The sequence below is a fragment of the Rhizophagus irregularis genome, chromosome 5 (assembly GCF_026210795.1).
Source record: "Rhizophagus irregularis chromosome 5, complete sequence".
Taxonomy (NCBI): Eukaryota; Fungi; Glomeromycota; class Glomeromycetes; order Glomerales; family Glomeraceae; genus Rhizophagus; species Rhizophagus irregularis.
Window position 1 is genome coordinate 5375836 of NC_089433.1, and position 14392 is coordinate 5390227.

At 26.0% G+C, this 14392-nt stretch overlaps 4 protein-coding genes across 4 annotated transcripts; all 4 read right to left on the reverse strand.

Moving 5' to 3' along the window:
* Nucleotides 1-288: 288 nt before the first annotated feature.
* Nucleotides 289-2176, reverse strand: OCT59_025676 (uncharacterized protein; the record flags this gene model as incomplete). The annotated part of the gene is made up of 7 exons (XM_066140210.1): nt 289-332; nt 396-431; nt 510-548; nt 620-1466; nt 1559-1572; nt 1705-2032; nt 2123-2176. The coding sequence occupies 7 exons, from the start codon at nt 2174-2176 to the stop codon at nt 289-291; spliced, it is 1362 nt and encodes a 453-aa protein (XP_065992241.1).
* Nucleotides 2177-8970: 6794 nt separating this feature from the next.
* Nucleotides 8971-9363, reverse strand: OCT59_025677 (uncharacterized protein; the record flags this gene model as incomplete). Its single annotated transcript, XM_066140214.1, has 1 exon — nt 8971-9363. The coding sequence occupies one exon, from the start codon at nt 9361-9363 to the stop codon at nt 8971-8973; it is 393 nt and encodes a 130-aa protein (XP_065992242.1).
* A 644-nt stretch (nt 9364-10007) lies between these two features.
* OCT59_025678 (uncharacterized protein) lies at nt 10008-11458 on the reverse strand (the record flags this gene model as incomplete). Its single annotated transcript, XM_066140221.1, has 6 exons — nt 10008-10035; nt 10125-10189; nt 10284-10289; nt 10372-10400; nt 10676-11314; nt 11380-11458. 6 exons carry the CDS (start codon nt 11456-11458, stop codon nt 10008-10010), a joined length of 846 nt encoding a protein of 281 aa, XP_065992243.1.
* A 147-nt stretch (nt 11459-11605) lies between these two features.
* Nucleotides 11606-11920, reverse strand: OCT59_025679 (uncharacterized protein; the record flags this gene model as incomplete). Its single annotated transcript, XM_066140229.1, has 1 exon — nt 11606-11920. The coding sequence occupies one exon, from the start codon at nt 11918-11920 to the stop codon at nt 11606-11608; it is 315 nt and encodes a 104-aa protein (XP_065992244.1).
* Between the last annotated feature and the right edge of the window lie 2472 nt (nt 11921-14392).

The window sequence follows — 14392 nt, forward strand, 5'->3', positions numbered from 1 at the left end:
TATTAATAAATACGGTAACAAGTTTTTTCACTCTTTCACAAATTTACTAAGTTATAAAATATAAACATAACAGATAAATGAAAAAAAAAATGAATTTTGGTTACAGTTTTATGTTTAAAATCTTTATTTATATAGAATATTCTTAAATATAAAATCTGTTAAATCTATATGTACTATATATTATAAAAATTTATAAAGTATAAATGAAAAAAAATAGGAGTAAACTAACTTCAATACACGAATTAATATTTAAACTATTTAACTTTAACTTTCACATAAAAAGAAACTTCATTCAATATTATCTTCACCATCTTGACAAATTTCATTTAGCTCTATAAAAAAAACAATAAATTAGATATAGAATATCAATAAAATTACAAATAATAATAACTTACCTAATTCACTTAATTGAACATCTAAGCATTCTGAAACTGTATATTATGAATTTATAGTATTTAAATGTTAGTAAATTTAAATAAAATAATTATAATAATAAAGGGAATACTTACTTGGATTTGCTGATGTTGATTGAGCAGTATAACTAGTATCTATTAAATCATAAAATAACATTAATAATGTAAAATGGATTATTTGATAAAACAAAATAAAATTTAATTACCTGAACTGAATTGAAAAGATGATAAACCTGAAGAATTTACTGGTTTTGGAAGATTTTTGAAATTTAAAAGTCTACTAGTATAAACTGCTTGTGGATGCGTTTTGAAGCTTTTGGATTTATCTTCATTTGACCTGTTTTTGAATTTTTCCTTTCTAATTTTATCACATTCTTTGATTTGAAAATAAATTTCACCATTTTGACCTTTGGCACCATTATACCATCCATTTAGTGTTTGATACAACTCTTTAGTGGTTGGTCTATTTTTTATTTCAGCATCCCAACATTTTACCATCAAATCTGCAAGTAACTTTGGTATGTCTTTAGAAATTGTTGGTCTAAGTCCTTTACATATTTTAATAGCTAAAAATTCATTGTGAGGAATATCATTAAAAGGAATTTCTTCAGAAAGAAATTCGTTCATTATTATCCCAAATGAGTAAATATCTGCTGCTTTTGTATATTGTTGTCCACGTAAAACTTCTGGTGCCATATATGGTAATACTCCATAAATTCCTTCTTCTTTAACTGTTTGCTTTATATTTGCTGGTTGACACATTCCTAAATCACTTATATATGAAGAACTATAAGCTATTAATATATTGCCTGAATGAAAATCTTTGTGAACTTTTTCAGCATTATGAATATCTAAAAGTCCTCTTGCAATTTGTTGTAATTTATAAATTTTTGAATTATAATTTATATAATTTTCAGATTTATTTAAATAATTTCTCAAATTTCCATCTTCACAATATTCTATAACCATCATATAATCTTTATTATTTGGATCTTGAGTAATTCCAAAACATTGAATAATATCTACAAGATGAATCTGAAGATGAGATTTAATCTAATTATCATAAAAAAGGAAAAATTTTATTAATAACTGAAATAAATGCAAATAACAAACTTTATATACAAGAAAAAGTAAGTTTAAATTACCTCATTTAAAAAATCTGAACATATATCAGAAGAATTATTCAAACTTTTTAATGCATATTTATTATTCTTGAATCTAGACCATTTTTGATTTTCAATATCCCAAGTACAAATATATCCTTCAGGCCATTCAGCTGAATAAATCTTACCAAAACCACCTTCCGCAATATAAGTGATATTTTGAAATTTTTCAAAAGGTATCCATTCAAGATATTTTTTATGATATACAGCATTAAGTTGTGATTGCTGTATAAATTCATCAATATCTTTATTTCCACTAGTCCAATTTTTAAAGTTATCTTTAAATCTTTTAGCATTACACGATTGACACCAATCTTCTCCAGTGCCAGGTTCTTTACATTCTCCACATATTCCATATGCTTGTTTTCTTTTTTCTAAATCTCCTATATAAACTACTCTTTCATCTACATTTTCTGATTCAATAGTTGAATCAATAGTAGGAATTGTAACATGGCGCTTTTAATAGACAATAAATTATTAATATTTTTAACTACAAAAATTCAATAAAATAATTTATAATTATTAAAAATATTAAATTGCTATTACCAGATATTTATTATAATCAGTACTCACCCATAAATTTTTTGGGGTTTCATCCATATTAATTGAGCTGTGGTTTATAATTTTAATTTTAGTTAATATAAATAAATAACTACGTTACTCAAAAATAAATTTCAGAATTATTATGGCAAAAGAAAAAATTATAAATTGAACGAAGTGCGCTTGCTTATTTGTATTACTTATTTGTACTACTATTGTATACAAAAATTACTATTTTTGTAACAAAGAAAATTCGTAAGCAGCTGATCATCATCTAACCCGAAATGGTTAAAATGAAAAATGCGAAGTAAAATTATTTTCGGTAATGTAGATCATATAATTTTTTTTTCTGTATTTTCAAGAAAATAAATAGCAATAAGTCTATAATAGAAAATCATTGCCAAATTATATATCAAAAATAAATTAGTTTGGAATAAACATTTTAATTAATATATTTTTAATTAACGAAAATCAAGGTTACAGATTATAGTTCGCACATACAGTAAGCTTTTTTTGTCTCTACGCTAGGAAGATAAATAATAATATCGTATGATTGGTTTAAATGAACCTTGTCTAGTAAATATGATAAATGAAAGAAATGTAAGGCATTCCGTATGGAGAAGATAATATTATGAAGATGATCAAACATTGAAGGATCGAAATTTTATTGTATATACGTAAATCAATAATAATCTTGAAAAGTTTTATTATGCAATTTTAAATTGAGTAAATTTTAAAACAAAAAGAAAATTTATTTATCTTTTATCTTAGTAAATGATATTTATTTAATTATGTATTAAGAGATATATTTTTTGAAAGGAGACCACATTTTCCATATTACCTTTGCACTAATCTTACTAATCTTTGATGAGGCGTAAAAAAATTGAGAATGAATAAAGTGTGAAAATTATGGTCAAGTAGTAAATAACTCTTATATTAACAAATCCATTTCTACGATAAAAATATTAATAAATGTTTTTAAAAAGGACAATCTAAGTATCTAACGGACTACAGGTTTCATGAAGATAAATACATCATATTTTGAATATTGTATTTTTAAGTTCGAAAATTATTATTTATTTTTTATGTATTAAAAAATAAATTCCATTTTCCTTTGTTGCTCTTATTACTATTTTAATTAACATTAATATTTATCTCCTCCAATCTATTTAAATATTATTAACTATACTATTATCATTTAATATTTATATTTGTTTCTAATGGAGTAAGAGGGAGATTAGTTGTTATGTTAGCTGACATTTCTGTTTTCTTATCGTTATGGTAATATGTAAAAAAAAATTAAGATTTGAAAACACACAAGTGCATGTGTACCAAGCCTATAATTATAAAGCATTGTCGGAACATTTCCTGAATGCCATTTTCCTGAATATATCTTTTCCCGAAGTCAATTACCCAAATACTAATTTCCCAAACTGGACCCTTTCTGAAAAATACAATTTCCGAATCCATATTTCCCAAACTCCAATTTCTTGAAATCTATTTCCCGAATCCTGAATCTCAAATATCTCGAATCCCAATATCCTGAATCCTAATAATAACCCAAGCATAAATCAACCGGAAAGAATGATCTAGATTTTAAGTACTAAGTCAAAATTTGTTATCATGAAATGAAGAGAGTTGAAAGTGTTTAAGAAAGTTAATCATCAATTCAAATATTAATCATTTTATAAATTGTCAAGAAAAATAATGAATAAACTAAGTAAATTTAATTGAATAAAATCCCATCATTTTTATCAAAAATGATTCTTTACAGCTGATGTTTTTTGATATTTATTTTTTTTTTTGCATTATTCTTAACAATAATTGAGTATTTTAAATTAAATCTAATACACAATGTAAATTTAATTTTCTGGTTATATTTTATGCTTTGAAGTAAATATTTAATACAGTAATATAGTTTAGACATAGATAGATATACTTCTATACTTCTATGCAAAGGTCACAAATGTTCATTATGTCCGTCCGGCACGTACTCTTAAACAGCACGCACTTCGGACTTAAAATGGTTTCCGTTTCCTAGTAGTCGCTGAATTCTGTAATTATACTACAATACAACATATTTAATAAAGGAAAAAAATTTTTGTAAAATTTTTCTGGCAGGAAATAAAATATTATTTGATAAAATTTCCAGAAAAATCGTCCAAATTTACGTTATTAGTCCGAAGTGTAACGAAGGACTATATATTATTCGTATCGGTTTCACAAATGTCCTGTTGTCCGTCCGGCACGTGATGATGTACAATGCTTCGGACTTGATAACGGTTTCCGTTTCCTAGTGTTAAGTATGATATGCTAAATATTGGTACTATGTCGTATAATAATTATACCCCTGATCCATCCACATTAAGGTAATTTTAGCAGGTGTTATATGATAAAAAAAGGAACATTTATTATATTTTTAATATCATATTTATTAATTTATGATGAAATTTTTTCTTTTGTTGGAAAGCATAACATAAGAAATATATTAACAACGATGTAAAAATAAAATAAAAAATTTAATAAAAAGAAAATTATAATAATGTACTGTAGGTTAGAAATTTTAAATAATATTTAAAAACGAGATTTTATTTAACATCTTACAACATCATACAATAATTCAGGATGTTAATAATGAAAAATATGTAAAGATAATCTTAAAGTATTTATCAAGAAATTGACTTATTAGCAGGGAAGCTGCCATTCGATTTTATTTCGTTATAGTAAGAACTATTTAAAAGAGGAAACTAAATAGTAAGCTTTATTTACTAATAAATTCATGTAAAATTTTCGTGATTATGTATTTATTAGGGCACTTGGTTAATAACGATACAAAATTGATTAAGCAAGTTCTAACGTCAATCGGCACATTTCAACTCCGATTTTGTCCTACATAAGTCATGCTTAATGCAACCATAATTTACCAATCAATAATGCCAAACGTGAATATGTCACAAAAAAAATTTTTTTCATTTGTTATAAAATTTAAAGAGTTTACTTTAGAGGAAGTCACCATTCCAGCTCATATTTTAGGTAACTTTACACCAATTATTCGCTTAGATTAATAAAATAATATTTAAAAAAAAAGAAAATAAAAAATTTTTTTTTTTTTGGCTTATAAAACTATACCTAAGTAATGTAACACCGTTTTATAATGTATTTTTAGGGCATTTATATTACAACAAAACTTTTTTAAACTTGTGCAGAAGCAACAGTATTTAATATAAAAATGTCCAACAAAAGATTAATTATAGATTGCAGATCATTTTGTATAACTGAGTGGCGGCAATTAAGGTTTTATTGGATAAAAATAATGTTTTGTTTTTTCTTGAATGCTTTTATTGTAGTATAACTTGTTATTAATAAAAGAAATAAACAATATTAAAAAAATATTATACTAATCATTTAGATAAAAAAAATCATCTATGTAATTTAAAAATTATAATTTATTAATTTTCAATTTAACTAATTTTATTTTTACTAAATAAAAATATATATTTATCCTAACTAAAAAGTCATGCAAAACATGTTTTTTCAAATAAAAAAAATCATTTATTTGATTATATTACTTGAAAGAACAAAAAAAATTTTAGCAAAAAAATACGATAATTAGGAAAATAATTATTATTAAAAATAAGAATCAGAAAAAAAGGCGCTAACCATAACGGCGTAATGCCATAGTGTTAATCTGATCACTGACCTAGATTCAAGTCTAAAAACTAAATAAACAATAATATACTTATATAACAATAATTTTAAAAAAATATATGGAAAAATTATATAAAAAGAATATAGTATAGATTATAAAGGAAATTAAAAATATTTGAAAAATAATTTTGGTTTTAGAAAAAACAACCCCAAAAAGGAAAGGGTGAGCCAGAAAACCTGAAAAATTTTGTTTTTTAAAAGAAAAAATTAAAAAATTAAAAAAAAAATCAGTTTAAAAAAAAACTGAAAAAAAATATCAAAAAAGAAATTGGTTAAAAAAACAAATAAAAAAAATGGATTGAAATAATTAGTAATTACAAGTTTCAAATTAGCTAAATCTTATTTAATGTAGGCTTCAATATAAATTTAATAGAAAATAGATACTTTGTTATATATATATATGGTGAATACGGGTTTAATTACAATGTAATTGGTACAGACGTACAGTACTAATAAAGTCTGTGTTAAAAAAAAAAAAATATTAAGGGTAAAAAGTATTAGTAAGAAAAAAATCCTAAATTTACAATAAGAAAAAAAGAAACAAAAAAAAGGTGCTTACCGTTGCCTGCAGCACCGATCTGATCACCCGATCCAAACCTAATGGTGAAAAATTTGGTTTGAAAAAAAAAGCCAACCCGAAAAAAGAAAAGGTGAAAAAATTTTTTCAGATTGGAAAAAAGCCAAAGCCAACCTGAAAAAAGAAAAAGGTTTAAAGAATTCGAAAAAAACTGAAAAAAAAATTTACGAGAAGGGACAAAAGAAAAATAGGGAACCGAAAAGGAAAAGGAAAGAAAAAATAAAAAAAAACTTGAAAAGAAAAAGAAAAAAAAATTGGGGGAAAAATAAAGAAAGAAATCGGTCTAAAAAAAAAATCAAAAAAATAATATAAGTTATTTAATAAAAAAAAAATAATAATAATAATTTTTCGGTTTTGGAATCTAAATGGAGAAAAAATGAAAAAAAAAACAAAAAAAAAGAAAGAGGAAAAAAAATGAAAAATTTTTAAAAAAAGAAAAAAAAAGGAAAAGAAAAAGGTGTTTCGAAAGAGAAATGACAAAATTTGAAAAAAAGAAAAAACCAAAGAAATTGAAAAAAAAAATAAATATTTGAAAAAAAAAAATTCCGATTAATTAGATGTACAACATGACTTGCCAATCAATCGGGTCTTAACTATAAAAATACGAATCAGCCAATTATTTTTGTAAATTTTTTTTGATTTTTTTTAACAAAAAAAAAATGTTTTTACGAAAAAGAGAAAAAAGAGAGAAAGGTAAATCAAAAATGGAAAGACATTTCCATTTTTAATTTTATAAATTTTTTTTTTATTTTTTTAACAAAAAAAAAAATGATTTTTTTACGTAAAGAGAAAAAGGTAAACCAAAAAATGGGAAGTTATTTCCTTTTCAATCAAAAAAAAAATCCAAAAAACGTTAGTTTCGCTATTTTTTTTTTTTTTTTTTTAAGGTTCAACTCATATATTTATTAATTTTAGAATAAAGATACAAAACGCGAGTTACAAAAATAAAGCTCTAGCTAACTAGTTACTAAATAGTTGTGGGGGGATAAGAATTAATTGCTCTACGAGACGATCTAAATCCCACTGCCGACCCATAAACAACTTTCACCCATCTACCTGATGGACTACTGGAAGACGTATCAACCTTAATAGCGTTTATAAACTACACTAACACCTACTGCACCTTTAATTAACTACACTACTACTAATAAATTAAAAATTCTATAAACATAATAACAAAGAGCTACGCTATTATAGTACACAACAATTATAGTAATCAATTATTTTTCCTCCATATCTAATGTAATTAACTAATCCTTCTGTATCATTATATTTTTTATCTGTAGGAGGTTTTTTTGTTGTTATACATTTTTCTTTACCATATTGTTCTTTTAAAACATTTTTTGTAAGTCCTAATGCGATATTAATTTCATGATAGACAGAACATCGTTCATTCCAAAAATCTCTAATTAAATCGAAAGAAATTTTCCGGAAATTATATAAAATTTCCTTTGTTTTTTTATAATTTTTTAATTTTCCATTAATAAATTTACATAAACTTAAAGGAATTATTCCTTTTATTATATCAATACTTGTAAAAAAATCTTCTCTAATTGAATTATCCCAAATAAAAGGTAAATCTGGCAAATCAATATCTTCTACATATAATGCTTGATTTTCTATTTGATCATTAATACTATCAATTAAAATTTGTTTTATCTGTTGAATTAATATAAAATTGTCTTCTGATCTTTGGTTACATGTCCAAACATGATTAAATTCTTCTTTTCTATATTACATATTGGACAAAAACGATCTTTAAAAATTGAAAAACATGATTTTTTAATATGTTCTATTGTAGGTATTTCTTCAATAAGAAATTGAATCTTTTTTCGCTTTAACTTAGATTCATAAAAATCTGTATGCATAGTACCTTGATCTCCTTGTAGCAGATAAAATGTAATTTCCCAATCTACTTGTAGTTTTCGATATTTATAATTTCGATTAAGATTTAAAAATTGTTCCAGATTAAAAATATTTGTATATATTTTTAAAAATTTTCTTAAACTTAATTCTATTGGTACACCATTCCAATTAGGAAAAAATTTAATTAATGATAGTGACGTTGTTTTAATATTGATTCCTAAATGTTGTATGTAATTATATTTATCTTTCAAATGTTGATTAAATATCGAAAAATTAAGATCATTTTCCTGAACAAGTAAGATATTAACATCTAATGATAATGTTTTAACAATTTCAAAAATTATAATCCACATATAATTATGGTGTTTTAATTTAAAAATTTGTCGACTTGTTAATGAAAAAAAATTATTAATTCTATAATTATTATATGTTTCTATTAACGATTTATCTTTTGTAAGAATAGTTATTCTACTATTATCTGGTAATATAATTATAGAACATAATAGTGCTAAAATTGATCTAATATAAATGTCGAATTCAAATCAAATGTACTAAAACCAAAAATTGATTCAGCTTTATCTGTGCCTATGTTTTTTGCTGATCCATCTATATAAGTTAAAAATTGTTTAACGATAGTATTAATCTTTGAGAATATAATAAATCTGATTTATTTAAAGATAGATCTATATATTTATCAATTATATTAACATTTTGATTCTGAAAATTCATTATAAACCTTGAGTCCATAACTTTGATAATATTGTGGATTTAAATTTAATTGTTGATTTATTTCCATTATCTGAAAAATATCTACGTATTGAGTTTTTGGTAGAACTAATGTTTTATTTTTTTCAAATTTATCTGTAAAATTTTTTGTTTTTTCTCCTACTAAAAACATATTAGATGTTTTAAGCTTTAATAACCATTTTTTTGATTCACGAGTATCATTTGCAAAATTACAACCAGAACAAGTTTGAACTTCCATATAAATACTTTGTTTATCACTTGTAACAATATAATGTCTAATAATATATTCTTCTCCCTTTTTTTCTTCATCAAAAATTCTTCCTATTTGTAATCCATTATTCCAAAACATTATAAATTGTTTTTTCTTAGATTCATTTGGCGAAATTAATTCGTAACCTTTTAAATTATTAATTATATTACTTTACCGATAACGTGGTTTCAATAAATTCGTATATTTATCTAAAAACGTTAATTTCGCTATACTAACATTATATAAAATTAGTTGAGACTTTTTCATCCAAATTTGGACTTATGGTTAGATTAAATGCAAAATCTAATCCATAAAAATGCACAAATTTTCACAAATTTTCATTTTAACAATGATTGTCAATGATCTAATGCATTCCAGGATATGATCAACATTTCGGTACAAAAAAATCTATCGAATTATTTGATATGAGGGTTAACTATGGCACATTCATACAATCATACCATAAAATTTTCCTTGAAAAATACAATCTAGATTTTTCTGATAGGATTTTACCATTGGGTTATCTTCTGAATCATCATCACTAGGCAGTTTCATCATCATATCTATGCATGTATAAGAATAAATAAATTTATGGCAATGATCACACGTTAAAAAATTTAAAATTTAATTTTTTACCAAAATCAGCATTTTCTTTTGTTCACAATTATCGACATAACCATTATCAATACTTGAAGGAGAATCTGTGGAATCTTGCTTTCTACCTGAACATCAATCTTTCCACATCAATCTGTCCACATCCACTTAACTTTGCTATTGCCAATTTCACATGAAAAAGTATGAGAAGACCATATTATTCAAAATTGTAATCTATTTTTGAAACCGAAGACTTCAAAACTTACTGTCCGGTGGCGGCGTAACCAAATGCTCTAGTTGGTGATTTAAATTGAAAAGTCGAAGCCGATACCTAAAAAAAGAAATATAAAAAAATATTAATAATAATATTTCTTTTTTTTAAAAAAAAAAGTTTCTAAAGTTCGAACGAAACTTTTGAAACTTACCGATACCTAAAAAAGAGAAAAAAAATATTAGAAAAATTTGGTTTTTTAAAAAACAAAGTTTCGAAAAAACGAAAATTTTGAAACTTACCGATCCAAAGTGAAGGGTCAAAGCCGATACTTAAAAAAAAGTGAAAAAAAAGCATTAGAAAAAATTATTCAATTATTCTTTGCATTGAGGAGGTCACCGTCAGATGACAGTCGTGATAGTCTCCCCATTTTTATTGCACTTCCAGTATCATCCGTCGTCTGATGACAGGCACGAACGTGTGGGATACCCGCCAGGAGGCAGGATTATGTACGTTGAGGAGGTCACTGTCAGATGACAGTCGTGAATCGTGATGGTCTCCCCATTTTTTTGCTTTTAAGAAATCCGATAGAACTAATTTTATTACCAGAACAATTACGAACTAATGAAATGATAACTATTTTTGTTTCTTCACCCTGAAAGTTATCAACAGTCCTTAAAGTAACTCGTTGATTTAATGGTTTTGAAGTATTATTTTCTTCTCTCTCCATATAAGCAATATTTTCTGCATCTCTCTCATCAATTTCAATGGAAAATGATTTAGATAAAGCATCCTTGATTTTGATCAATTGTCCTGAATAAGGAGTAAGCACTGCTATATCTTCATATTTAGTATATCCATTTTTAACAAAATATTTAACCATTTCTACAACCATTTTAACTTCATGCATATTTACATGAGATTGTATCCCAGAATCACCAAAACTATCTTCTGGGTGATTATAATCAATAAAATATACTTTATGCTGAGCTCCACATATATTTGGATATTTAGCAGTGTTTTTTCCATCTATTAAATCTTCATAAATTGTACGTCTGATTAAATCAGAAATTTCATTTCTCATACGTCTCTGAATTAACAGTCGAGTTCTTTCAATTGTAATTGCATTATTACCATCAACAAATCTTTCAAATAATGATTTATCTAATTGATAATATTCTCCTATTTGTAATTCCATACTAAGAGAATATGTTGAAACATTAGGTCGAAGTTGATTGTGATCCCCTATTAATATTAAATGTTGAGTAGAAGGAGTTAACGCACTAAGAATATGAGCTTCTAAACTTCACCAGCTTCTTCACAAATAATGATTTTAAGATCAATATATCTAATTAAATTTTGTAATTTAGCAGCACCACTTGTTGTCATACTAATAACATCACTATTTGATAATATTTAACGACGCGCTTCATCATAAATATCATTCAACTCTTGACGACATCCTTCATGCACAGTTTGTAAATTCAATAATATTTCTTCATCAAGTTCTGCATGCCAATAATCATGAAGTATTTGTCATTCTTTTTTTGATATTTTCCAAATTGGACAATCCTCTAATAATTCATTCAAAAAACGATCAGAGTGTGATTTTTCATAATTTTTTACAAATTGTAATTCTTCATTGATAAATTCATCATCATCTGAATCCGTTTTTTCATTATTTAACCAATGATCTTTTCTCTCTTCGATCTTTCTAATATCTTCTCCAATCAACCATTTTTCAAATTCGTGCATCTTCCTTCCTTGAACCTTAATAAATTTATTCTGAGATTCTTCAGTTTTTTTCTTTATTACTATCTTGAAAGCCTTTATCATCAGTTTGTTCGTCATCACCGAATAAGAAAACTATATTTTTTTTCACAAAGCTTTTGACCAGTCGAATTCTTAATAATAATATATTATTAATCTAGATTTACTGTATTTTTATCTATAATTTGTAAAATTTTCCCTAAAATATACAATAAGGGATAAACTAATCCTGGACGTATGATATACATCCCCGAAATTAACTAAAATAGGATTTTAGAATCCAATTTAGTAACACAAACATGCGCGCATTTTTTTTCTGAATTATTATTTACAAATGATTTTTATGCCTTTACATTTGACAGCCACCAAAAATGGTAAAAGCCTGATTTTAAATTTTATTGTTTAACGACAAAAAAAAAAGAATTTTTTTTTATACATATATAGAATTTTTTTAAAAATATATGCATTTGTGTATATATATGTATTTTTTTTCAGAAGCTTGGCACTGAACTAGAATAAAAAATCAGCTTAACTTTTTTTTTAGTTTGGCCTATTTCTGAAATTTTCCAAAGATCAAAATTCTTTTATTGTTTGGCATTGTCCAGTTATTATGAGAACAATTATGTGAATAATTTATTATTATCACGTGATTACGATGATTACAGGTTACAATATACTTATACTATAGGCGTAAATAATAAAATTGTTGTTTTTCTTAACAAGATCTTTTTTTAATATTGTTCACACACCTCAACTTCAAAATTTCCTAGAAAAATTGATGCATAATTTACGAAAAAAGTATGTGAACGTTCTCTATTGAAACAATAAGAACCAATTTAATTTCTTGAAGTGGAATTCTCTTTGTTGCATTTCTTTCCGCTCATGCCATTCCACAGGTCCCTATAAATTAACATTTCTTGTGGGACATCTATAAATTAAAAGGGATGGTTAGCTTTTGCTAAGTACTCTACTTAAAAATTTCGTCCCGCCATCTGGTAGGTGACGTGAGGCAGTATCCTTCTAAAGTATCAAGTAACATAATGAAGCAGTCCGGATCTTCTTCCTATATATTAGTGTCGATATTTTCACCGTCCGTTCCTGAAAACTGCACAATAAAAGGTATAGCTACAAGTATCTGTTTGAAAGAACTTACAAAAACACAGCTTTAGGTTATTGTGTCCTTTCGCTGACATCTCTCCTGGACACACAAAGATTTGTTATCATCCAGAAATTTTGAAAACAGAGAAGGACGTTCACAGTAAAACTGTGGCCACGAAGCGCTTCCAGTTCTCTGAATCCAAAAGTCCTCAATGAAAACAAATCATTGCATGAAAGAAGTTGAGGAAGGCACATAACTATTCCTCATTGCGGAACAGTAGACCTCAACACTGAGAAGATCTTATCCGTATCTCTCAGCCAGGTCCGTCAGTTAACAGAGTTATCATAGTTAGACCTGCCAGCTCGCAAGGTTGCCATAACTTCCTTGATCATTGCATCCACTTGTTCACCTTCACCAGAAAGAGGCAGGCAAAGCCCACTCTCTTTAGCTTTACGAAAAATGGTTCGACATACCTCTATATTAGATAAAAATGGAGGTCCGGAAGAGGGATGACGAGAAATAATGTGACGTTGCAGTCGTTGCACCAGTTATTAGAAGTCACGTGATTCCGCGTAAAGTTTTTTCCGATAACAAATTGTTTTTCGGGTGCCAACGAGTGCTAAAGGTTTGTTGAATGGGTTCTTGAGACAAACTACCATATCTTCAAGACGGTGAATTTGAACCTGATGACTTATATTCAGGTACCTTAACCAAGGCTTCACTTTTAAAGTTAAAGATATAACCTTGAGGTGGGTTCTCGTACGATGGGCTCCAGTCATCTATTTGCAACTCTTTAAAGCCGTTAAACCCGAGATAATTCTTTCTATTTTAAAGTCAGGAAAGAAGAGATAAAATTCAATTATTTATTTATTTATTTATTTTGAGGAGTATAATACAAAATTTATAAAATGGTTCTTGATAATTACGAAAATTATTGGTTTAATTTCTTCAAGAGCGCTAAAGTGAACATCATAAACTTTCGGGTTTGGAGTTAGCGTCATCTTTTTTTTGTTAGGAGGGTTTAGAACTCGGAAACAACATTTCCTATCTGTATTTTTTGTTAGGAGAGTTTAAACTCGGAAACAACAGACAGTTGTTTCCCGTCTGTTAGAAGCTTTTTTTGTAAGAGTTTTTTTATTAGGTAGTGTCTTTTTTGTTAGGAAGGTGTCCCCTTTTTATATTATTTTTCTTATCACGCGATATGTCTACATGTGAGAGTTTGATATATGAGTCATCTTTACTCTGATTTAGAGAAATTAGATATCATATGACTCTGACGAAGGTGATCTCGATAAAAAAAACTATTGCGTCTTGCGTCACGTAGTAAGTTTGTTTTTTTTAAAAAAAAGTAAAAAAAAAATAGTTTAAACAATAATCATTTTTGCCTTAAATAATTTTAAATAAAGCGGAGAGTCAAATATGGACTGCTTAGAAATACAAATATGCATGATGAT